Consider the following 24723-nt stretch of genomic DNA (forward strand, 5'->3'; position numbering starts at 1 on the left):
GATTTCGGGTCTTATTTGTCTGGAAAATCTTTAATCTCTTCCATCTTATACCACTCTTTGCATTGGCAGCACTTCCAGCCATTTTCACACAAACACTAAAGAACCAGGCAGCTGTTGAGGGAGAGAGCATCAGCTTCCAGTGTGAGCTCTCCAAAGCAAACATTCCAGTTGAGTGGCGCAGGGGTGAAATTGGCCTTTGCCCCTGTGCTAAATATGAATTAAAGCAAGATGGCCACCGTGCCCAACTGGTCATACATGACCTTGATTGTGAGGACTCTGGTGACTATATTTGTGACACTGGAGATTGCCAAAGCAGTGCACATCTGAAAGTTAAGGGTAGGCTTGAGCTTGAACCATCTTTCTTTCCTGTATCATTTAAAGCCGTTTTTTCATGATGACCTTGAAACACTTGTTTACTCACCTTTTGCAGCACTGCCAGTTCTTTTCAAATCATCTCTGAAAGATCTAGAAAGTGAAGCTGGGGAAAATGCAGTGTTTCGATGTGAGCTTGACAAAGCTGGAGCCAAAGTCATCTGGAGGAAAGACAAGAGTGTAATAGAAACAAGCAACAAATATCAGCTGAAGCAAGATGGGGCTGTTGCTGAGCTTCTCATTTACAAGATACAAGAAGGAGACGCTGGAGAGTACTGCTGTGAAACAGAACATGATCGGACATCTGCCAAACTCACTGTGAAGGGTATAAATCACATTGTAGTCCTAATCCCTCCTAACTTTACCTGATCATCCTCTTTTGATGATCATGCATCTACTCCACACCATCCTAAGTATTATGCCATCATCCTCTCTTATGGTTTGCTTGTACTTGATCCCAGATCATCTTTAACACCTTCCCTGTGCACATGGTTTCAAACTTTAAATTTCATCAAAACTTGCACAAACTTTCTCCAATGCACTCCCATTTCATTTTTCTAGATTAAGTACAAGAGTTTTTTGCATTCGACATAACATTATAAACCATACCCTTGTAGTTTAACATTTATTTTTATACCAGTGTTGCTATTTCTGTCATGAACTGCTGTGAATTTTCTTAAAACGCTTAGCTTATAGTGGATGTTAAAGTGATACTGTGGAAGATTATCTATTTTATGATCTGTTGACTGCTACTGAAAAAATTAAACCTAATTTTGCTTTCAGAACCTGAAATCACAATCTTAACTGGCTTGAAGAGCTGCATTGTCAATGAAGGTGAGGACGTTCATTTCGAATGCCTTGTCTCTCATGACAATGCACTCATTGTTCAATGGACGCTGCAAGACGTTCCACTACAGAACAATGAGATGAATGAAATCCTAATGGAAGGCAAAAGGCACACACTTACACTAAGAAGTGTCACTCAGAAAGACTCAGGCACGGTGTCCTTCCATGTGGGTGCACACACTTCTTTTTCCTGTCTTACAGTCAGAGGTAAAATTAATTCATTTTGGGGATTTCTAAATAGTAGTTTGTTTAATTTCACACCTATATTTATTTCTCAGTGAGTTTGAATACATGCACTGTTTACTGCATGTGTTTAGTATTTGTGTGTATGATCATCCTATACCCATAAATATTCAAACACATATGTGAAGCAAAAAAAATTACATGTGACCAGCCTCTTTATATACACCAAAAAGAAAGCTCAACATTTCATGCAAGTTGTATGCTTTGTCTGCACTTGCCAAATTTGTCTTGTCCCTTGCTTGGTAGTATGCTGAGTTTTATTTCTTTGTATATTACGTTTAGAAGGTTGACTATTCTGTGTTCCTTTTTTCTAATCAGTGATTAATTTGATCTATAATAGAAGTGCTGCAAAAAGTTTTATGATTTCTGATTCAAGCATTCCAAGGTTAGGCTTATCTTGTCCCTGGATGCGTTTAGAAACAATTATATAGAAGAAAAATTGTTGCCATCTTGTAATCTTCTAATATGCAGGTTTAGGGTTTGCACATATCTTAGAATGTGTTTTATGTTTCGTTGATTCCCAACAGCAGTCCCTGTGATGTCGTTTGTGAAGGAGTTAACAAGCCAGGAAATCACAGAGGGAGGCAGTGCCTCATTATGTTGCGAAACTTCAATACCTGATGCCAGTGTGACCTGGAAGAAGGGTACTCAGGTCCTATCTGATGGAAAGAAGTATTCCATAAAGAGTGATGGCACAATCCAAACCTTGGAAATCCATAAGCTATCAGTGGATGATGGTGGGGAGTACATATGTGAAGCAGGAGACAAAAGAAGCAAAGCTACATTGACTGTCAAAGGTAACAATCTTGATTCTTCTTTAGAGATGGGCTCTATTTTGCATTGTTTCCCTGCAGAAGCAAAAGTACATATTAGTATTAGCATTTTCAAATGATACATTGAGTGGCTTTTATGTTTTATTGTCACTAAGGCATGATCCAAGTAGTATGTAAATCAAATATATGTGAACTAAGATCGCATAATGTGGTCCACAATTCTGGGATTTATTTTTAATGTTCCAACAAAATCCCAAGCTTTCATTAAAAACTACACTGTTTGGGGGACTAATACATCCTCTCACAATCTAAGTCACCTCTAGTAGTTTGTCAATAGTGGGATATTTACCTCTTTTGACTTTTCGGAAGATCCTCAAAAGTCCCTTTCATCACGTTCCTTCCATCCATTCCCAGAATGTGTAAAAATCACAAGAGAATTAAAGGATGTGACAGTGATAACGGGCGAGGATGCTATCTTCCTGTGTGAGGTGTCTCATACCGGGGTTACGAATGTCGAGTGGTGGCTCGGCTCCAACCACCTTCAAAACAATGACTTGAATCAAATCAGCTGCCGAGGGAGGGAACACAGCCTAGTGCTGAAAATGGTCACACCCGATGACTCAGGTGATGTTGCCTTTGTGGTTGGCCCTGAGAAGAGCGTCGCCTACTTGTTGGTGCAGGAGAAACCCAAAGGTAAAAGACACATTATGGCTAACAGCGCTCATTGTTGGCAAGCAATCATCTGTCTGTCATTAGGTAGTAGCTGCACTAATTTTGCACAATTATAACAAAAGGCTTCCAGCTGCTTTTCCATTTGCCATGGGTATTCTACAGCTACACTTCAAAATTGTTCTGTTTTTTGTTTTTGTTTTTTGAGAATTTTTCATACATTCTTTGGTTAAAACAGTCTTTTGTCTATTTACTGCCCATAACATAAACTAAAACAGAAGTTTCTCACTTAGTAAAGCTCTTTTAATGTACCACAGTATATGTTCAATTGCTTCAAGTGTCTAAGTTTCAGAGTCTTCAGGCAGACATTGTGATGTGACAGCACTTGGGTTTGGGTTTCTCCTGTCCATAGTCATATTCTTAGAGAAGCCTCTGGACTTAACTGCCAAAGAGGGTCAAACAGTCACACTGTCCTGCATGACTTCTGACCCTGAGGCCTCTGTCACCTGGTACAAAGATGAAGTGATGATAAAGGCAGGGGGGCAGTATCTGCTTTACAAGGACAGAGCTGTCCATCAGCTCCGCATCCTTAGAGTGGAGGAAGGAGATGCAGGGTTGTATACATGCAAAACCAAAGATGCAGAGAGCTGTGCCACCCTTACTGTTAAAGGTAAACGGGTTTGTAGGCCTTTGACTTTTTTGTTTTCATTTTATAAACATGCCAGAATATAAAGTGAACACAAATGGGTTCCAAGAAGACTTGTTCTGGTTTTCTTTTCTTTATAACTGCCCCTCTTGTGGAACAAAGAAGATTTTTATACCCTCACAGGTATCAGCAGCCATTTAAAATCTGAAATTTACATTCTTTTAACTTCTTTTCTTCTCCATCATCAGGTCAACCTGCATACTTCCGGAAGGAGTTAGACAACCAGAATGCAATAGAGGGAGAAAGTATCACCTTGCGCTGTGAGCTTTCTAAGCCAGTTAAAAGTGTAGAGTGGAGAAAGGGTGGAGTGGTGCTCCAACCCAGTAAGAAATTTGAAATGAAAAAGGAAGGGTGTGTGCTGGAGCTCCATGTCCATGATCTGGAACCAGAGGACAATGGCTACTACACTTGTGATGCTGGAGACCAGTTGACCACAGCATCAGTCACAGTACAAGGTATCAAATTGTTAAATCATTTGCAATCTGTATTTTAGTTCTAAAAATTTTAGTAAAAATTCCAGTTTTAGAGCAAACTGATTTTTCTCAGGCTGGAGGTTATTTAAAATCTGTACCTTTTTGTCATTACGTCCTCATAAGTTCACATTATGTTTTTGAAGAATCCTCAATGTATGAGTGTTTTTAGACACTGGGGATCTAAGGGATTCTGTGTCTGGTCTCTGCAGAGGCTGAGGTTCTCATAGTGTCGGGTATAAAGAATACAGATGTGTTTGTGGGCGAACAGGCAATTTTCTCCTGCCAGCTCTCTCGCCGTGCCAAAGGCAGAGTTCAGTGGTGGCTAGACGGCACTCGTTTGGAGAACAGTACCTTCAGTGAAATGAGTGTGGGTGAAGACCATGTCCACACTCTCACCCTAAGGAACCTTTCTCCCAATGATTCGGGTACAGTCCTGTTCAAAACAGGTGGCCTGACATCCTCCGCCAAGCTGTTAGTGAAAGGTACCAAATGCAGTGGTGCTTGGCAGTACTTGGCAGCACAGAAATGTAAAAGCTTAAAATTTTACTACCATTGGACTAATACTGTGTCGATGAATTTCCTAAATATAAAAGTCGGTTACTCATTCTGTGAAGCATTTAGGTTGTCTTGACATCTATTTAACAGTTACAGTTAGACCTTAAATCTTGAATTGTGTCTTAATCTGTCCTTAAGGTAATTCAGTACTGTTTGTGTTCTTCAGACTTGTATACTCACATTACTGAATTACCTATCCATATTAATAATAATCTAAATCCAAAGTGTCTTTGCACAGACTACCCTGGAGAGTCCTTTGGTAAAGTGCTCAATAATGCAATCCTGTCAGAACAAGATTTGATTTACTTTATTTTCTTTTAGGGTTACCCATGACTAGAATTGAATCTTTTTGTTAGACTCTTTACTGTTAGGCAAAAGTATATGGTAAGATGGGTTGAAAAAAATATATATATTTTTAAAGATAATTCATGGATGCATGTAGTCCATGTGCCATGTATTTCTAACCTAAAAATGGATTTGGCTGCAGTATCACAGCTTGCTAATTACTTACAAAATTGGCATACTAATTATTAAATAAGAACACTGATTTTGAGTTTGTATATGGAGCAGGTCTCAATACAAACATTTTTACTACTGGCACAGTCAGGCCAGGGTTTCAGATTTTTATATGCCCAGACTTTTTTTGCACTGGCCCTTCCATAAAAAAAGTATGATATTCATATTAATTAATCTCAATTAATCATGTTAAAAAATGCTGAGAAAAGTCCTAAATGAATAGTTCAGATGATTTAAATTAAAAAACAAGATTTTTCATCATCATCATCATCATCAAAAAGTGTCTTTAGAAGTCAGTATATTGTTTGTCTGTTTTTTTGCATATTATTTGACATACAGCCTATCACTACTCCAGCTATCCATTTAAATTTTTTTTAATTTCAGTTTGTTAATATGCTTGAGGTAAAATTTGTAGGCCTATATTGGATGCACCAAAGCATCTAAGTGAAATTTCTCAAGCAACTTTATGCCCAAAAATTTAAAGAGAAAACAATAATATTCTTGCATGCACTCTAAATCAGATAAGTGTACACTTATCAGTCTTCATTGTTTGTTTGTCCTGCATGTACTTTTACAATAAACTGGCCTTAGTTTGACTTGACAAGGCAACTAGGCATGTGTTGTTTGTAATTGACCATGTCCTTGGTCAGTTTGGAGTAGAGAAGCAAAAGATGTTACACTTACACTTATTTCAATGTGAAAGAAAAAGAAACAGCTACAGCACTGTCTTAGATGATGGGGTTGTAAAGGCTGTTGTTGTAAACTGAATAAAGAACCAGGCTTATATTTTAGCTTTAAACTACATTAAATACCACCCAAAACCTGAAAGAGGCTTGAGGTGAAGAACTCTACTTCAAAGTGCACTGGGGTCTTGTGAATATTACTTATCCCCACCACCAACCCTCTATAGATCCCAATGTGGAGGTGGTCAGTGCCATGGAGGACCAACATGTAGCAGAAAACCAGCCAGCAGAGTTCATCTGTCAGTACTCCCGGCCAGTCAAGGCCGTATGGAAGCGAAACGGCATACCTGTGCAAGCAGACGGTCGCAGGGTGATAGTGGAACAGGACTGGACTGTTGCTCGGTTGTACATTAGCTGTGCAGAGCCCCAGGATGGGGGAATGTACTCCTGTGAGGCAGAAGGAACCTCTGTCGTGGCACATCTCAGGGTGCAAGGTGAGCACACCTGTAGACAAAGAGAATCTGTGTGTCATCCATAACTCAAAGCTGGATCATCACAAAGACTCAGTATAAGACTCGCAAAGACTTTGAGAAATATTTAGTTATAAATTGCACAAGTAAGGGCTTACCACAAAGGGTTTTACTGGAATACTGTTTTTTTTTCTTCCTTTTTTAACTCCCAAAATTGCTGTTTTTAGCAGCATCATCATCATCATCATCTGGCTGGCTATGCATTAACCATCATGTGCTTGTATCACAGCTACCTTTGCTTCTTACGCTACTCTGTGCTGAATGCTTCTGTATATGCTAGTGAAATGTTGGAAGAAATTTTAATTGAGTGTGATTGTGCAAAATTCAGTAATTGTTTTAAATTCAGAAGTTGTTTTTAATTCAAGGCCAGTCAAAGTCATTGAATATTACAGGGACTTGTTTTGGCGTGTATAAAGCTAGTGTTTTTTCAGGCATTGTCTCTGTCTTGCAGCTAAACCAATTGACATTCTTCAAGAGCTGAGTAACGTGGAGACCATTAATGGTGGGGAAGCACTTTTTGAATGCTCCTTGTCTCGTCCTGAAACCAAGGATTGCCAGTGGTTAATCGATGGCAAGCCTGTAAAGGAGTCCGCAAACGTTGAGATTGTTTCCTTTGAGAGTGGTAGACGCCATCTTCTGCTTTTAAAGGACTTGCATCCTTGTGAAAACACAAGGGTTACATTCCAAGCCGGCACTTCATCAACTACTGCTCTTCTGTCTGTCAAAAGTAGGTCATTTCTTTAGTATTAGCATTTAATTTAGATAGATGTAAGGTATTACATTAGATGATGTAATTTAGATGATTATATTTTATTAAAGAAAAATTATTGCTGTAGTTGTATAGGTCATGACTATTAGTTTGAATAATGATGCAGTTAATTTTCTTTATTATACATGGTATATCTTTATTTATTTACTATTATGCTGTAGTTTCATGTTCCTGTTTTATAATATATTAAATATTATGCTAAAATGCATACAGTAAATGTAAATTATTTAAATGTTATGGATTTGTTCTGTACAGCTTGGCAACTGGAGGTGGTCAAGCCTTTGGAAAATAAGACTGCCATTGCAGGAGAACAAGTTGAGTTCACTTGTGTTTTGAATGAAGCTGTGCCTGAGAGTGAAGTGACTTGGTATGCAAATGGTGTTGAGCTAAAATGTAATGACCAATGGGCCATGAGAGCAAGTGGCTCTTCCTACAGCTTAATTTTGAAGAAAGCCCAGGCTCAGCCCACACAGGAAATAACATTTGCAGCCCGGGATGCCTTATCAATGGCCAAACTCATCACAATATGTAAGGGTCTTCATTTGTGCTTCATTCATTATAATTTCTTCTATTATGCTTATAACATGTTTTTTTTTTTCATTTTATCTGGTTATTTATAGCTGTGCCTGATCCCCCTGAAGACCCAGAGCTGGTTAGTAAAGGTCCAACATTTGTCACCTTGTCTTGGTTCACGCCCCTTAGTGATGGAGGAAGTCCAATCACTGGTTACCGTGTGGAAATGCGTCTAGTAGACAGTGCCCTCTGGCTGCCCTGCCACACAGAACCGGTATGCAACACTGAATTTCTGGTTGAAAACCTCATACCTGGGGCAGGTTACAGGTTCAGAGTGGCAGCCATCAACCGTGCTGGTATTGGAGAGCCTGTTCAGCTGCCTCAAACTGTGACACTTGGTAAGTGAATACTTGCTGAAATAACCAATTTGTTGAAAGCAACCTTACAGAGTACATTGTTTTTTTGTCTAACCAAACTGCCTTCATGAGCCCATATAGAAGGCTTGCTATTCTGCAGTAGTTCAGGGCTCCTCACTCCCGGTCCTGGAGAGCTACTTTCTTGCAGAGTTTAGTTTCAACTGTGCTCCAACACACCTGGCTATAGCTTTAAACTAAACCCCAAAGCCTTAATTAAAGCTAGAACTAAACTCAGAAGGAAAGTGGCTCTCTAGGACCAGGAGTGAAGAACTCTACCCTAGATGCTACAGTAGTAGTAGAACAATTAAAATTATACTCTAAACAAGTGTATTTTATATTTGTTGTGTTTTGTATTTGTTCTTGCTGAATTCTTGCTACATTTTTTCAACTGTTCTTTGAATGTACCTTGGATCTTCAGATGCACCAGTGACCATGACCAAAATGTTAAGCAGCTCTAAGATCCAAAAAGGAAAAATGCTTCGTTTGGCGTGTGAACTTTCTACAGAGAGCAAATCAGTCACATGGCTAAAGGACAACAGAGAGATAGAGTTTGGGGTCAAGTACCAAATGGTAACAGAAGGAAAGAGCCAAGTTTTGCTCATAAAGGATTTCCAGTCTACAGATCAGGGTGTCTATTCTTGTGTAGCCTCAGAAGAGGCAAAGACTTCAATCAACCTCAACCTCGAAGGTACTTTACTTTGCTTAACCTCACATCTAACTTACTATGGTTGTTTTTTGTCAACCTCATATGTGGAAACGATCATTTGTGTATGTCTTGGTCATAGTGTTTGGAACTTCAGGATTTTCTTCATAACGAGATTAGAGTCTCCAAATATATTTTTCCTGTCTCTTTCCAACGTCTTCAGGTTACTGTCATATGCATGTCAATAAGACTGCAATGTCAAAATAGGGTTTTCTGCATCAAGTACAAGATATTTATAAATGTTACTACAACTATTACATAGTCTTTTCTTTTCACGTTTTTAGCTCCTGTTTTTCACTTTTTTTAATTATCTTTATTGTTTCAGTGATAAATTTAGATTAGATTTTCTGTATTATTCACAGTTTACTTGAGTTTAATTACAGTGAAATTGCTGTTGCAAGGATAGATTGTTGATATATTTAATATTTTTTTCCAACATAAAAATGTTATCATATACATGAGTAAGACTTGATTTATGATGGCTCCCTGATTACAGGAGATGACACAACCCTTTCTCAGGATGCAGGCAGCCAGCCCAAACTGCCTCCTGAGGCGGCTTCTGAGGGCGATTTACATGCTCTATGGGATGCAGTGGCCAAGAAGAGGAGAATGAGTCGGGAACCCACGTTAGATTCAATTTCAGAGTTGCCAGAAGAAGATGGAAAAGAAAAAGCCCAGAGCAAAGAGGGAAAAGTACCTGAAAAGGAAGTGAGACCTGTTGAACCAACTCCTAATATCACAGGGGAGCCTAATCTTTATACAAGTTCTGATGAGGAATCTCTCAGTGGGACAACAAGCTTGGTGTCTTACCTAAAGAAAAGCAGCAAGTCCTCTATGACTGTGGAAAGTCACACTGAGACTATTGCCTCCAAGAAACTGTATGAGCACTTCCAGATGACAGAGCAATCTGTTACAAAGACATCTGTGGAACCTGTCATGGAAGCTCCGAAAGGGGATGAGTTGCTAGAGGCTGCTGTCAAGATTCAGGCAGCCTTTAAAGGTTATAAAGCCAGGAAGGACATGCGACCAGTCTTCAAAGAATTATTTAAGGATCAGTCTAAGGAGCACAATGGGACAATTCATCTCGAGTGCATTGTGGAGGGTAAGCCGGATAAAGTTCGCTGGCTGAAAGATGGTGAACCCTTAACAGATGGCAAGCACCACCATATTGACATCTATAATGATGGCACCTGCTCTCTAGTAGTGACAGCTGCCACAACCAAAGACACAGGTGTATATACTTGTGAAGTAACCAATAAGTTTGGTATTTCCACCCATAGTGGCAAAGTCACTGTCGGGTCACTGCGGGAATCTTCTGGGCGACGCCCCCTCACTCTGGGCTACAGTGCAGATAGCGAAGCTGAGAGCTCCTCAGGGAGTGAAATGGATGAGACTTTACGGCAAGCAAGCAAACGATTACGGCGACTTCTTCGTACTTGTCTCCCTCCAGATGTGGAAGAGGAAACGTTTGTTAGTGCAGATGAAGGAGATTTACCACCAACAGACTTAAAGTCTTACCGGGAAGATGATCAGTATATCTACATACGTTTTGATAATCGTGCAGAAGCTCAAGTAGCTTCCCAGCGCTTCCAGGAAATGTTTACTTATCAAGGAGTGCCAATCGAAACAGCCATCATAGCAGTGGCAGGTGCTAAGGTAGAGCTGCGTATCACAAAGATGGGTTTCTCCCAAGATGGCTCCCAAACCCCAACTCAGGACCGACCGATGCCTGCTTTCATGACAGGAGCCCCTGGTATGACACTTCTTCCATGTGGTTCTACTATAAATGTTTTGCAACTGTTGTTTGTTTCTTCATAAGTTGCATGATTCAGTGCTGGATTTTGTTTGTCATTATAAGGCAGCACTTTTGAAATGTACCAGAAATGGTGCGACTTGCTTGTTTTGGATTTTAAAGTGATGGCATGTCATGTTTTCGCCTGGTTCAGCATTTCTCCTAAAAAAAAATTGCTATGATTTGTTCTTTTTGGTTTTGTTTGCTCTTCTCTGTTCTTTTAATCACCTACCAACCTCCCAGCGGCACCCGTCTTCTTGACGGAGCTCCGTAGCCAAGATGTTCCTGATGGGTTTCCAGTCAGTTTTGACTGTGTAATTGTTGGCAATCCTTCTCCCACTGTGAGATGGTTCAAGGATGGAAAGATATTGGAGGAAAGCGACCACTACATGATCAATGAAGACCAGGAAGGCCATCACCAGCTGATCATCACAGCTGTGCTGCCCACAGACATGGGCGTGTACCGATGCATGGCTGAAAATGACAGTGGCATCGCCTCCAGCAAGGCTGAGCTGAGGGTGGACAGTGAGTACACTGTTAAAAGAAAGTGTTAATCAAAACCCAAAACTCACAAATGTAGATAAGAAAGCAAAATTGTGTTCCAGACCGAAACGTTTTAGCAAAGATGGCACTTTCTTTTACCGGTGCATCTGTGAAGTGTAAGAAAGTGATTGCATGTGTTTTATCAATGTTGTTGTTTGTCTCTAGAATGCCTAAAAATGCACCTACATTCTCAACATACTTAAGATGAATGCTCTTGATATTTCTATGTATTTTGATACTCAGAACTAATTAAAGATCCTTTCATCTGTTTTCTTCATTTTTGATGATCTGTTGTTTGAATATTGAGTGTTAGTAAATTATGACAATTTTTGTTTTTGGACATTTATTTTATACTATTCTTAGAGACTCAAGATTTCAAGACTCATGTTGTTTGATTATTGATTCAGTCTTGTGTATCTTTAAAGTGTCTTGCAGCTCAGACTATGACACAGCAGCCGATGCCACAGAGACATCTTCCTATGTCAGTGCTAAAGGTTATGTGTCTAGGTAAGATTCAATCATTTAATTTAAAGTGATTTTTACATCAGTACTACAGATTTTGCTCAGATCCTGCCAAAACAAACCTCTTATTTAAATATCATGCTAGTTCTAAATTGGCTTCTGCTTGTGTTTGGGTTGCTCTTTTAGCTCAGAGCACAGGGACACAGAGGCTTTTGAGTCGGTGGCAGAGGATGAGCAGCTTCCTCAAGTTGTGGATGAGTTACATGATTTATTCCTCAGTCCCGGAGCACCCATTGCCAAAATGAGTTTCAGGGTTAAAGGTCAGCAATGTTTTAGTTCCCATTAATGCAAATTCTGTTTCATTTCAGATTCTATTTCATCTGTATTCTGATTAATTATGCACTATTTATTCCAAGTGTTTCCTTTTTTGCATCTGCACCTGTTGTATCTATTCAACTCTAGTTGCTCTAACCATAATGACATTAATGTCCTTAATCCTTCTTTGTATCCAGTCTATTTGTTATGAACTTGTTTATATTCCTAATAAACATGCACATTGTTTTGAATATAAGTCTACTGTAATTTTCAGCTGTTGCATTTGCAGATGTAAAATGGGTGACAAACATAATTTCATGTTCAACGCCTTTCTGCAGGATTTCCTACACCAAGGGTTTACTGGTTTAAGGATGGCACCCCACTCCAAGCCTCCAGCAGAATTGTATTGTCAAGCGAGCGAGATCAGCACAGTCTTGAGATTTTAGATGTTAAGCACGAGGACACTGGAGAATACTCAGCATACATTAGCAATATAGCTGGCTCTGCCTACTCTTCGGCACGTCTGAATGTACAGGGTAAGTGTTCCTTTGATACTTTTACTCTTTTTATATGTTACTTGCATGGGGTCTTTGTAAGACTGTGACAGGAAATGGAAGCATGTTGAAATTATAAATTATTAATTATAATTACAGTCAAATTGTTCTCCACATTAAACGTCCTAAATAAATTCTAAAATGTTTTTCTGTTTGTTTCTTTATTTAAATTCACTAATTAGCTCCTGGAGAGCACCCCGCACCTGAACAAGGACGAATGAGAGGTAAGCATCTATCTTGCATACAGCACGTGTGATTATGATCATTGTTCCACGTGATGTAAGATGCAAATTTGTTTTGAAATGTAAAGTATTGATATGAAAGATTATGCACGCATGTAATTTGCTACACCACTTGTGTTTTTCCACAAATAGATTCAAAGGTGCCACTTGTACCACCACGCTTCCTGGAGAGGTTCAGCAACAAGAAGGTGAAACAGGGAGCAAGTATAACGCTGTCAGTCAAAGTGGAAGGTATGGGGTGTTACCACAATACATTAAATACCAAGAAAATTAAGTAGTAGACAAAAGCATTAAGCATAACGTTCAGTTGCATATTATAAAAGGTGAAATATGTAAAACTAAGTTACTGTCTTCCAAAGGCTCCCCAACCCCATCTGTAAACTGGTTAAAGGAAGTGTCAGATAAGGATGTTCTGTGGATAAAGGCAGACACACCAGGTTACAAGGTGGCCAGCTCTGGCCGTCAACATAGTCTCATTCTCATGGAAGTGGAAACAAAACATGGCGGCATGTACACTTGCATTGCCACCAACCATGCTGGACAATCAGTTAACACAGCCCGATTGGATGTGGAGACAGGTCAGGAACTCATGCTTCAGTTATTGACCGTAGTGGCTTTTAAATATTATTTTATAATACTGAGATTTTGGCTGGTACTGTATGTGTACAGTAGTCTTTTCATCATGCTTATTTTTCTGTCCAACAGCACCAGAACAAAAGAAAGTGGGGCCAGAGTAAGTTTAAATATAAAAGCTTACAGCTGTCAGTTTAGATACTTTTATTCATCTAAACATTTTAAAGTTTTAGAGATTTAGATTTTTTTTTTTTTCTCCAGGGTTCTGGGAATTACTGTCAGCCCACCGGAGGAAGAGGGCAAAGGTGAAACTACTTTTTTTTTTATGTCAATGCACTGTCAGATTATATCAGAGTGATATAATCAGAGTGACTGCTATGATCATGTATTTGTCAAATAATCTCCGACAATACAAATGACTACTGTGATCACATCTCAGGAGAGATCAAACTACCTTCCTTGGGTGAAGTGGGTACAGAGGAGTTCTTACAAAAACTCACAACCCAAATCACAGAAATGGTATCTGCCAGGATTACTCAAGGTAAGAGAAAACAGTTTTGTTTTTTTTAATCAATAATATAGAGCTAAATATTTTTAGAATCTGCACTGCCGGACTGAATTACAATATGTATGTACTATTTATACTGTACTAATATTTATTAAATTAGCCTTTGTCCATTTTATGTCATTTTGCACTATTAATAACTATTTATCTTGCTAATGTAGTCCTTTTCAACAGATGCATCCTAATATTCACTCAAAACAGTGTGCACTGTTTTTGAATGAGTTTAGTGTGTGCTCAAATGTTTCAATTTATGTCACAGGATGTACGAAGTACTGAAATGGAGTACACCTGTTGCAAATTCCGTTTTAAATAATTAATTATACTGTGTACAAAATTATGTGTAGATTTCTTAACTTCCCTTCTGATTTATATTTTTTTTTTTTAAATAAAAACTACGTATCTATGGATCCCTCAATTCCTTCACAGCTCACTGACTCCATTCTTTTGTCTATCCATCAAACTATCCATCCATCCTCTCATCCCTCTATTCACTCACATTCTCATTGAAGCATTGATTTGTTCAGACAGCTTACAGAACCATCAAGTGCTCCAGTGGATGAAATCTTGGCCCAAAGTAACCAGTATGTATCCGCAGAACCTCCAGTGTAACACACCAGAACCTTGACTTTTTCTCCATGAGGCTATGCTGTTGTTAATCACTTTGCTTGTTTCTTTGGCTCTCAACCTTTTTTTCAAAAAGGCATACATTTAAGGTCTTTAATTAAGTTAAAAATGCTTCAAGCATTGCCTAGTGGTAATAAAGTCATGGTTCTTTAAAGTCAGGGCCAATCATTCATTAAAATCATTCTGAAATTCAGTGGATGCAGACTGTCTCATTTTTACACTTTCAAGGTGTCTCTGTTTCAGTATATACAATGCATGAGCAATAGGTCTATATTACTGTTTGTGTGGGCATAATTTTATTTTTACACAAGCATGATATTATGCATGTTAAATCACAGGACAAATTTAATAAAGTACAGTATTAGTTGTGATACTGAGTCATGGATGATTAAAAAGTAACTGATAGTGGACCATAGAAGTGGTGAGCTCAAATCAGTCAAATATATGCATTTTTGTAACAGCAATGAAAAAGTTTGTCTGGTGAATATTTCTCTAAAATATGCTCAAAATGATCAATGGATGAATAAATGAACTTAGTTTGTAAAATTACACAATTCTAGTACCTCTTATTTAGAAACAGTATTTTAAATCCAGTGGATCCCAAACTTTTCAAAATACAATAACTCTTTATGTCTTATTCAAATTATTATCATGGACCCCCACCCCCCTGTCTCGCCTAAATATGATAATAGTTGAAACACAATCACATTTTACAGGTAACAAACCAAATAAAACAATTAACACTTCCTGGAAGCAAAGATACTTTCTCATTTGAATTGTAGGCTAAATACAAACGATTATTGCTGCTTACCTTCTCTTTAGTTTAGGGCATCGAAACTGGGACAGTTTTCCTCATAAATCATTCTCACCGTCCATTTTGGAGATATAATTCCCTAATACATTTTATCATAAGTTCGTATCTTTTCGGCCTGTCTGACTTTTAAGCAAAAGTTTTAGTGCGGAGATTGCCGCAGCCTTTATAACCGTCTTGTTCAGTCAATTCGCGGTATTTTTAAAAACGGCGGCTTTTAAAGCAGAAGCATTTGTCTTCGCGAGATTTAAATGTACGTAGCGATTCTTCGAACGCCAGTAGTGTTATATTAAACTGTTTACTTTAGTAACACTGACGGCTCACATCAGCTAACAGCATAAGTCAAATATTTACATTTATAAAGAAATAAACTCGCAGTTTGGGAACAACTGTTGTAAAGATATGTCTAAAATACCACACAAACACCATTGCTAATGTTGTTAATATTAGGCTTTTATCAAGTTTATATGTTGAAGACCATTTAAACTATGATTAAACTTTAAATTATGAAGTACATATGTACAGTGTAGCCTATATGTTTTTTTTCTTTTTGACAAAAAATGTTTGCTTACAATATAACATTTGGGGTGCCTATTTTTGCTGTTTATTAGTGGTGCTTGCCGGAGGCAAGGCATCACTATTACTATTCGCCTTGACAAAACTTTGGCGCGCTACTCCTCCCGCATTTTTTGTCACAGACCCATGAATGAGATGTCAAAACGTGCGGCTTATTGAGGAGAGGTGTGCTATGACTTTTCTAAGCAATCTGACATACGATATTCGTACAGCGGACGAAGAAAATGTGTAAAAATATCCCATAGACTTAACATTGGAAAAATTATCTGACCTTATTTCTTTGGATCAGAAAGACATAGAGGCTTGGGAGTGGGCTCATTTGACTCGGCCTATCAAGCAGTCCATATGTAGTGACCTAACAACTTAATATCCATGCCCTAGCAACCACTTTTAGCACCCTAGCAACTGTTTAGCTACATTTAAAAGCTATATATCAGCAAAATAACAATACAGAAACACTGACTCTGGCTTTTTGGATTCAGGCTGGCCAATAGTCTTTAAATAACACCCCATAAACTATATAGCCACACCATAGCAACCATATAGAGCACCCTAGCAACCATATAGCAATATAAAGTACTTATATCATGGCTCCACATCATCACACAGGCATCATGGGTGGCTACAGGGCGCCGAGTTTTGCCACTGCAAGCACCACTCACATTTTCTTCAGGAAATGTACATTCTAGTTATTATTATCATTCAAATTTCATGTCCAGATTTATATTTTCAAATTACATTCTGAATATGCATCTGCTGACTTTTTAACTGAATATCGTAATCTGATTAAATGTATTGAAGTCCTGTGCAAATGTGATGTTAAAGTCCATGCTGTCAGACATGATACTTAAATACGGTTGTGGGCATAATTAATTGACACGATATCTCTTTCTTCCTCTTTTTGGTCTCTGTCTGCCTCAAGCTTCATTGCGTGTCCCAGGAGCTGACAGCGATGATGAAACAAAAACACCATCCCCATCTCCATATCACGGCCGATCACGGCCTCCATCTCTGATCGCAGACTCATCATCTGAGTCAGATGAAGGAGATGCCCGAGGAGAGGTATTAGAAATAACACATTCATAGTGTCATCAACAAATTCAATTAAGTATTAGAACTAAAGTATGGTGTCAAACATGTTGCTATTCTGTTCACATAAGAATTTTCAGATAAATTTTGTATGCATTAATTTACCAGTTATTGAAATAGAGGAAATAAAAATGGATGTGTAATGTTAGTATCATAATTCTGTTGTGCATATTATTTTTGGGGTGTAAATTAAACATCTGGTTAATCTTCAGTTCACAGAAGGATATTTAAAAGCAGAATCCAGAGCTTTTCTCATATTATAAAGGGTTAGGAGGGCAAGTCACCTTTTCCAAATGATCTGTTATCTCAATGAATCTGTGCAGATGTTTGATATTTATGTGGTGACCGCTGACTACAACCCCATGGGGGTCAGTAAAGATGCCATCGCTCTGAAAGAGGGCCAGTATGTGGAGGTTCTGGACTCTGCCCACCCACTTAAATGGCTGGTCCGCACCAAGCCTACCAAATCCAATCCATCTCGCCAAGGATGGGTCTCACCTGCGTATCTTGACAAAAGACTGAAGGTCAGTTCAGGATCATTCAAAATGGATAACTGGTCACGCAGTGGTAAAATATTGATTTAAAAAAATTTGTACATTTGCTTGTGCATCTTATAATTTCTCACTGATGATGGAATGGCTGTGTTGTAGCTGTCTGCAGATGTTGCAGACCTCCCAGAGACCACCAGAGAAGAAGTCACAGAGACAGAGTACAAGAAGAAACTCTGGTAAATTTGGACATTTTATTAAAAGTGCAGTGTGCATTTTATTTTGTACTACTTTAGTAATTCTACCTCGCTTTCACTTGTATCTAGTCAACTCGTCCAGGAGCTGATTAGCACAGAAACTGAGTTCCTGAAGGAGATGGAGTTCTTCACATCACACCATCTGAAGCGTGTGGAAGAAGAGAGCACACCATCTGAAATCACCAGTCAGAAGGAGACCATCTTCCGTAATATCAATGATTTGAAATCCTTCCACAGCAGGTACAGAATTCAGACAATCAAATATTACTCTGAATCAACTATTTTCATTTTTAAGTATAAGAATTGTTTTCATTTATGTGCCAGTCTTGACATATGGAATTTGACAACAGGAAAATTCATAATGAAGTTGATTGTTTTCCAGTTCTTTGCTGCCTGGTCTGCGTGACTGTGAAACAGATGATGACATTGCCATGCATTTCCTGAGAAACTCTGAAGGGTTTGAGAAGTATTTGCAATACCTCATTGGACAATTGCAAGCTGAGTCCGTCATCAGTGAGAAAGAAGTGCACCAATATTTCAAGGTGGGTTTACAATATATTGACCGTACGGTTAAGTTTTCTTGGGGCGTAAAAATTGCTTTAAAAAAATGATATATGATCAAAATAAAGGTTTTTGTTTACATAATATATGTGTGTACTTTGTTTATTTATTATGTATATATAAATACACACACACTTGCATGTATATATTTAAGAAAAATATTGTATGTTTATACATTTAAAATATTTGTATATAATATTAATTATATGAATATAAATATATACATGGAAATATTTTCAAAATATATACTGTATTGTGTGTGTATTTATATATACATAATAAATATACACAGCATACACACTTATATTATGTGAACAAAAACTTTTGTTTTGGATGCGATTAATCGTTTGACAGCGCTAGTTTAAACTGAAAGAATTTGATACTCAGACACAGAATGTAACATGTTTCATGTATTTTTTCTTTAGGAGTATACAGTCTCAGAGTTGGCAAATGTTGACCCCTCAGAGGGTCCAGTGCTCAGCATCAACGCTTACCTTCAGAGACCACCAGAGAGAATTCAGAAGTACAGAGCTTTACTGAAGGTAATAAATAATTCAATACCACAATACAAATTTTTCAAGGTCTAGGTGTAGGCGATCTCCAATTTCAAATAAATATACGTGCTTAGAAATTGTGTTATGTATAACGGGATACAACTGTTCACTCACTTTTGAAAGTGATGAACACATTTACAAATTTCACATGATTTTACTTTAGGAATTGATCCGGAACAAGGCGAGGAATGGTCAAAACTGCTGTTTGTTGGAGCAGGCCTATGCCATGGTGTCGTCCCTCTCCCAGCGTTCAGAAAACACACATCATGTCTCTCTCATAGAGAACTACCCCGCCAATCTGGAGGCGCTGGGAGAACCTATTAGACAGGTACATTCCCTAACTCAAATGTCACCATTTATGGTCTTACCTGTTTCACCTATTTGAAGTAAATAAAAAAAAGCTAAAAAAAAAATTATTGTAAAATTAAGTTATGAATTTTTCTACAGGGACCCTTCACTGTTTGGGAAGGAGCTCCTGGAATTCGAACATCTTCCAGAGGTCACCACCGCCACGTTTTCCTCTTCAAAAACCATGTGGTCATCTGCAAACAGAAGAGAGACACGAACACAGACACCCAAGCATATGTGTTCAAGAATATGATGAAGGTTGGAGCTTTGCAAAAGCTTTTAAATGGCTCAAACTAAGTGATGCACATACTGTATTTAACACAAAAGGCCATTGTTGATAATTTAGACTGGCCAGATACTGTCTTCACAGCGATTTCTTAATTACTGGTTTGCCACATAGCTTCACTTATATGATAATATTGTTTATAAAAATCTAATGCATTATGAAATAATTTGTGTTTTTTTTCTTTAGCTTACTAACATCGATGTGAACGAGACGGTAGAGGGTGATGAAAGAGCGTTTGAGATCTGGCATGAGCGCGAGGACTCCGTGAGAAAATACACGTTGCAGGCACGGACTGTTATCATCAAGAACTCTTGGCTACGTGACCTCCGTGACCTTCAGCAGCGCCACAGCATGCCAGCATGGAGTAAGTCTCCAGCATTAGCATGTTAGCATCAGCCTGGTTCCCTTGTCAAAAACCCAAAAGGATTGTTCCATTGGCTGGATTATTTGCAGAAAATAAGCTCTGGGACCAACAAAAGTTTTGGAATTTTACACATTTTGTTCATCATGATTATTATCATGAATTAATTAGGCCAGATACAATTGCAAAAATAAAAAGTTAAACTAAAATGAACAACACCACTGAGTTTCCAATAACTCTGTATGTTGGAAAGTTTGAGTTAGAATAGTTTGCAATAGCATGATAATAAACAAAATGACCTTGGCCTACAAAATACGTCATTCCTGCAGCAAGTGGCAAAAAGAGAAAAAAAGGGTTAGTTCACCCAAAAATTAAAATTATATCATTAATTATTCACCCTCATGTTGATCCAAACCTGTATGACCTTCGTTTATCTTCGGAATACAAAAACAGTGTGTGCGTGCTGAATGTAAACAACGCTGATTACATTCTTGGGCACTTTCCAAAATGGCTAAAGACGGTAACTCGGGAAGAAATATTTTTTAATAATTTTTTTTTTTTTTTTTTTTGCGCACCAATAGTATTATCGTAGCCTCATAAAATTATAGTTGAACCTGATGTCACATGGACTACTTCACTGATGTCCTTGCTATGTTTCTGTGTGTTGATCATGGTAATATCCTTGCTGTCAATGGAGGGTCAAAGAGCTCATCAAAAATATCTAAATTTGTGTTCCGAAGATGAACTTATGGGTTTGGAATGACATGAGGTTGATTGATTAATTTTAATCAGAATTAAACATTTTGGGTGAGCTGTCCCTTTAAGAGATATCAGTTCTCCTAAATACAATGGAATGGTTTTAAATACTACAATAAAAATAAACCGTAGTCTTAATATTTAGCATTTTATTTATGTTACAGGCACTCCAGATTTTGACGCGGTGTTGACAGACTGCACAGCAGAGCTCGGACAGACAGTAAAGCTTGCATGCAAGGTCACTGGTGCTCCCAAGCCACAGGTCACCTGGTACAAAGGTAAGGAATCAAATCTTACGTGTTTCCCTTCTTGATGTCATCTTAGAAGTAATTCATCTATCGGTTTTCACAAACAGACGGGCATGCCGTGGAAGCGAATCCTCATCACATAATCATTGAGGACCCAGACGGCTCTTGCACACTCATTTTGGACAACATGACAGCAGATGACTCAGGACAGTACATGTGCTTCGCCACCAGCTCTGCGGGCAACGCCAGCACACTAGGCAAAATCACTGTGCAGGGTGAGTGAGCAACCTGATGTTTCCAACTTCGTAAAGCTGGTTTCACGCCAATTCATTCCTGCTCATTTTTATTTACCCTCATGCAGTACCTCCACGTTTTGTGAATAAGATCCGGAATGCCACCCTATATCCAGGAGAAGATGCTCAATTCACCTGCACCATCCAGAGCGCACCAAGTCCCAAGATAAGGTAGTCACTCCATAACACTATCATTTATGTTATTTCCATGTTTCAATAATGAGTCAAAATAGCCCAGAAGATCTGGGTGATTCATATTATAATATTTAAATCAATGCATTCCATAAAAAACTTCCAACCACCCAACAGTTTTAACTCAAAATGAATTGCATTAATGTTAAACTATGCCATTTCCCTGGACAGATGGTTCAAGGATGGTAAACTACTGACAGACCTGGAGAAGTTTCAAACATACAGTGAACCGCGCAGTGGAGTGTTGGTTCTAGTTATTAAGAACCCTGGAGAACGAGACCTTGGACACTATGAGTGTGAGGTATGGAGATTGTTACTTTAGTCCTTTCAGTTCCTGAGGAAATAAGCTTCATCATCATATTATTCATTTGCAGCTGTCGAACCGTCTGGGCAGTGCCAGGTGTGCGGCTCAGCTGATCACTCCTGCTGTGGCAATGGCACGAGAACATAGAGCAGATCAGGCCATCAGTATAGAAGGTAAAAGAGATGCCTGTCAATACATATATGCCACCCAGTTAAAAATCATTCTTCTCTGTTATGACATTACTTACTGAAAACTAAAAATGCATTAAATAAAAAAAAAGACTTCACATCCTGACACAATGTTTATTGGTTTTAATAAAGGGTTACAGAACTATACTATGCAAGATGGTTTTAGAAATGAACAGGTCCAGAAAATTGTATTTTGTAAAGTGCATTCACTTATATTTAGAATTTAGGAATGTATTTTTCATATTTGTGCATCATGTTTGTACCTCTTTGAGAAGCAATGAATTGACTGAAATTTGATAATGGAAAATAATTTGATTTGATTCAAAATTTCCATTTGTATTTTTTTTTTAAATAGTAATGGAGCAAGAGACGAAAATACCGAAGAAAACCATAATTATGTAAGTCTACGCATACACCTAAGCACAAATTGAATGCACTACTATTCAAAAGTCAATTTTATTCAGTAAGGAGGCATTACACTGATCAAAAGTGACAGTAAGGCACTTATATTGTTACACAATATTTTTAATTATGATGTTCTTTTGAAATTTTATTCATCACGGAATCCTGAAAAAATATTAGTTTCCAGAAAAATACTAAGCAGAACTATGATTTCTGAAGGATCATGTGACACTGAAGACTGGAGTAATAATGCTGAAAATACAGGTTTCTATTACAGGAATATATAAAATATTAAAATACACTAAAAGGAAATTATTTTAATCATAATATTTCACAACATTACTGTTTTTACTGTATTAAATAAATGCAGCCTTGGTGAGCATAAGAGACTTCTTTCAAAAACTTACCAACCTTAAGTTGATGTACTTTTAATGTGCTTTTTGCTCTTCAAGTGAGGAGACCATCACCACAGTGGTGAAGAACACCCGTATGAAACGGCACGCATCCCCACGACCATCGTCCATGGGAGCTCACCGCTCAGAAACATCCACACCTGAACCGCCCAGACAGAGACGAACCCTGGCCAGGAAGACCGTACCAACACTGTACGTTCCTGAGCCGGAGGGTGCCACGGCCAGGAACCCAAGATGGGTAGAAGTCGAAGAGATAATAGAGTATAAAGTGAACAAATCACCCAAGATACCAAGAAGAAGAGTCGTTTCCCCCAGCAAGATCTCACCACCTGGCAATCCAAACACTAATAACTCCAACAACAAGTTACTCGAGGAGGCAATGGGTGTCGCAATGGCTCTGCAAGGTTCTTCTGGTACGGATGAAGAGGAACTTCCACAGAATGTGCCTGAAGTACCTTCAGAGGTCGACCATATGACAACATACTCAGGAGAAATTGATGACCCATGTGTCTCTGATGGAGATGATGAAGGAACTATTGTCGTGGAAGCCGAAGATGATGAAATTGATGCTGGAGACCGCAAAATGCTGACTGATGGAAATCGAGTTCTTAATCTTGAAGATCTCGAGGACTACATTCCTCAGGAAGGGGAAACATTTGGCAGTGGTACAGACCATCATGTCCTCGACGAGAAACCATGTGAGATCTCGGTGTTGCAGAGAGAAATTAACGAGCCTGTCATTGGTAAACCCATTGTTTTGAACGTGGTACGTCCGGTGCCACCAGCAAAGCCTCGCATGGGTTTCTTTGGGTCCTTCAAGGAGCACATCTCCAGCATGTTTAGTCCAGGTTCATCGGCGAGCGGCAGCTCTCAGGCAAGGCGAGAGAAGACAATACCTATTCTTGTGACGGGACAACCTTCATCCAGCTACTCATTCCATACCAGTAGCTTTGCGAGACTTGAAGTCCAGCCGACGTACTGCTCCGAGGTCCAGAGAGGAAAGGAAGGAGGTCTGCAGAGCTTCAAAACGCAGGTTTCCGCACAAACCCGCAGCTACACGCCAACCGGACAGATCACTCTTAAGATCAACAAGAAGAAGCCATTAGAGAAGCAGTAACCGAGAGGAAACCGCTTGTTTCCAGCATGCAATATCAGGAACATACAAGTAGGCCTAGTCTTAAATGGGAACACTTCTGTAAAATCTTGCAGTCTGGGAGTGCAGTTCAATAGTGAAGCTTCTTCTAACAGCAGATCATTCCATTTTGAAGCAAAGGATTTGCTTGCCAAACTCAATTACCTAAAGAAGACTTACTCATTTCTCGAGTTCCCGTGAGCAAATGTGCAGCTGTGCTTCAGAACGGCAGGTCTGATACAACATGAATATGCAAATATTGACAGTAAAGCAGTTTTTCGTCTAAAACAGGGGTGTCCAATCCTGACCCTGGAGGACCAACATCCTGCAGAGTTTAGCTTCAACCAGCTCCAACACAGTTGCCTGGAAGTTTCCAGTAAGTCTGAAGACCTTAAATATCAGGTTCAGGTGTGTTTAATTAGGGTTGGAGCTAAACTTTGCAGGACAAGTGTCCCTTCAGGAACATATTTGGACACCGCTGGTCTAAAACAGAAGTTCTCAACTCTGGCCCACGAGGTCCACCTTTAACTCTAACCTTGATCAAACTCACCTTTCTGTAACTTTCTAGTAAGTCCTTGATTAGTTTGTTCAGGTGTGTTCGATTTGAGTAGGACATAAACACTGTAGTAAATTGAACCTTCTGAGAATCCCTGTACTAAGAAACATGTGTCTGTATATGTCAAGAAATCCAAATTTTGACTCCAAAAATAAGATTTTATCTGAATTTATGTGCTGTATGGAATTAATACCTCAGCAATACATAGATATATATATATATATATATATATTTGTGTGTTTTTCAACATCTAAAAGCCAGATCAACTTTTTCTGTCAAGTTAATTGCATGAGTTGTTCTTTGGAGTAATACACTGTGGCTTGTTGAATCTGAGGTCTATGTTTATGTATCAGAACTCCTGAATATGTCCTGCACTGAGGACTATTCAATGTGGTCAGCAATGTGAACGTATGGGGTTTTGTAGACTGACAAAGGAATAGCTGTGGGAGATCTTATGACTTAAGAACCATA

At 38.7% G+C, this 24723-nt stretch overlaps 1 protein-coding gene across 1 annotated transcript in view; it reads left to right on the top strand.

The window, feature by feature from the left end:
• The window catches only part of LOC132116311 (obscurin-like), a 50432-nt gene extending 25772 nt beyond the window's left edge, over positions 1 to 24660 (top strand). The window contains exons 41-81 of the mRNA XM_059525100.1: positions 70 to 336; positions 431 to 697; positions 1156 to 1425; positions 1989 to 2258; positions 2649 to 2927; positions 3316 to 3573; positions 3798 to 4064; positions 4292 to 4564; positions 6064 to 6330; positions 6818 to 7093; positions 7391 to 7663; positions 7756 to 8046; positions 8483 to 8752; positions 9264 to 10520; positions 10803 to 11084; positions 11528 to 11609; positions 11751 to 11884; positions 12218 to 12415; positions 12616 to 12657; positions 12808 to 12906; positions 13035 to 13253; positions 13381 to 13408; positions 13510 to 13553; positions 13688 to 13789; positions 14338 to 14394; positions 16747 to 16886; positions 17237 to 17437; positions 17564 to 17640; positions 17728 to 17898; positions 18041 to 18200; positions 18645 to 18761; positions 18937 to 19101; positions 19221 to 19379; positions 19594 to 19771; positions 20689 to 20802; positions 20880 to 21047; positions 21134 to 21236; positions 21429 to 21558; positions 21632 to 21734; positions 22105 to 22147; positions 22604 to 24660. Coding sequence (XP_059381083.1) covers positions 70 to 336; positions 431 to 697; positions 1156 to 1425; positions 1989 to 2258; positions 2649 to 2927; positions 3316 to 3573; positions 3798 to 4064; positions 4292 to 4564; positions 6064 to 6330; positions 6818 to 7093; positions 7391 to 7663; positions 7756 to 8046; positions 8483 to 8752; positions 9264 to 10520; positions 10803 to 11084; positions 11528 to 11609; positions 11751 to 11884; positions 12218 to 12415; positions 12616 to 12657; positions 12808 to 12906; positions 13035 to 13253; positions 13381 to 13408; positions 13510 to 13553; positions 13688 to 13789; positions 14338 to 14394; positions 16747 to 16886; positions 17237 to 17437; positions 17564 to 17640; positions 17728 to 17898; positions 18041 to 18200; positions 18645 to 18761; positions 18937 to 19101; positions 19221 to 19379; positions 19594 to 19771; positions 20689 to 20802; positions 20880 to 21047; positions 21134 to 21236; positions 21429 to 21558; positions 21632 to 21734; positions 22105 to 22147; positions 22604 to 23681 — 9179 coding nt within the window. The 3' untranslated portion in view covers positions 23682 to 24660. The remainder of the gene's footprint in view (positions 1 to 69; positions 337 to 430; positions 698 to 1155; positions 1426 to 1988; positions 2259 to 2648; positions 2928 to 3315; positions 3574 to 3797; positions 4065 to 4291; positions 4565 to 6063; positions 6331 to 6817; positions 7094 to 7390; positions 7664 to 7755; positions 8047 to 8482; positions 8753 to 9263; positions 10521 to 10802; positions 11085 to 11527; positions 11610 to 11750; positions 11885 to 12217; positions 12416 to 12615; positions 12658 to 12807; positions 12907 to 13034; positions 13254 to 13380; positions 13409 to 13509; positions 13554 to 13687; positions 13790 to 14337; positions 14395 to 16746; positions 16887 to 17236; positions 17438 to 17563; positions 17641 to 17727; positions 17899 to 18040; positions 18201 to 18644; positions 18762 to 18936; positions 19102 to 19220; positions 19380 to 19593; positions 19772 to 20688; positions 20803 to 20879; positions 21048 to 21133; positions 21237 to 21428; positions 21559 to 21631; positions 21735 to 22104; positions 22148 to 22603) is intronic.
• The last annotated feature ends 63 nt before the right edge of the window (positions 24661 to 24723 follow it).

The sequence above is a fragment of the Carassius carassius genome, chromosome 35 (assembly GCF_963082965.1).
Source record: "Carassius carassius chromosome 35, fCarCar2.1, whole genome shotgun sequence".
Classification (NCBI taxonomy): Eukaryota; Metazoa; Chordata; class Actinopteri; order Cypriniformes; family Cyprinidae; genus Carassius; species Carassius carassius.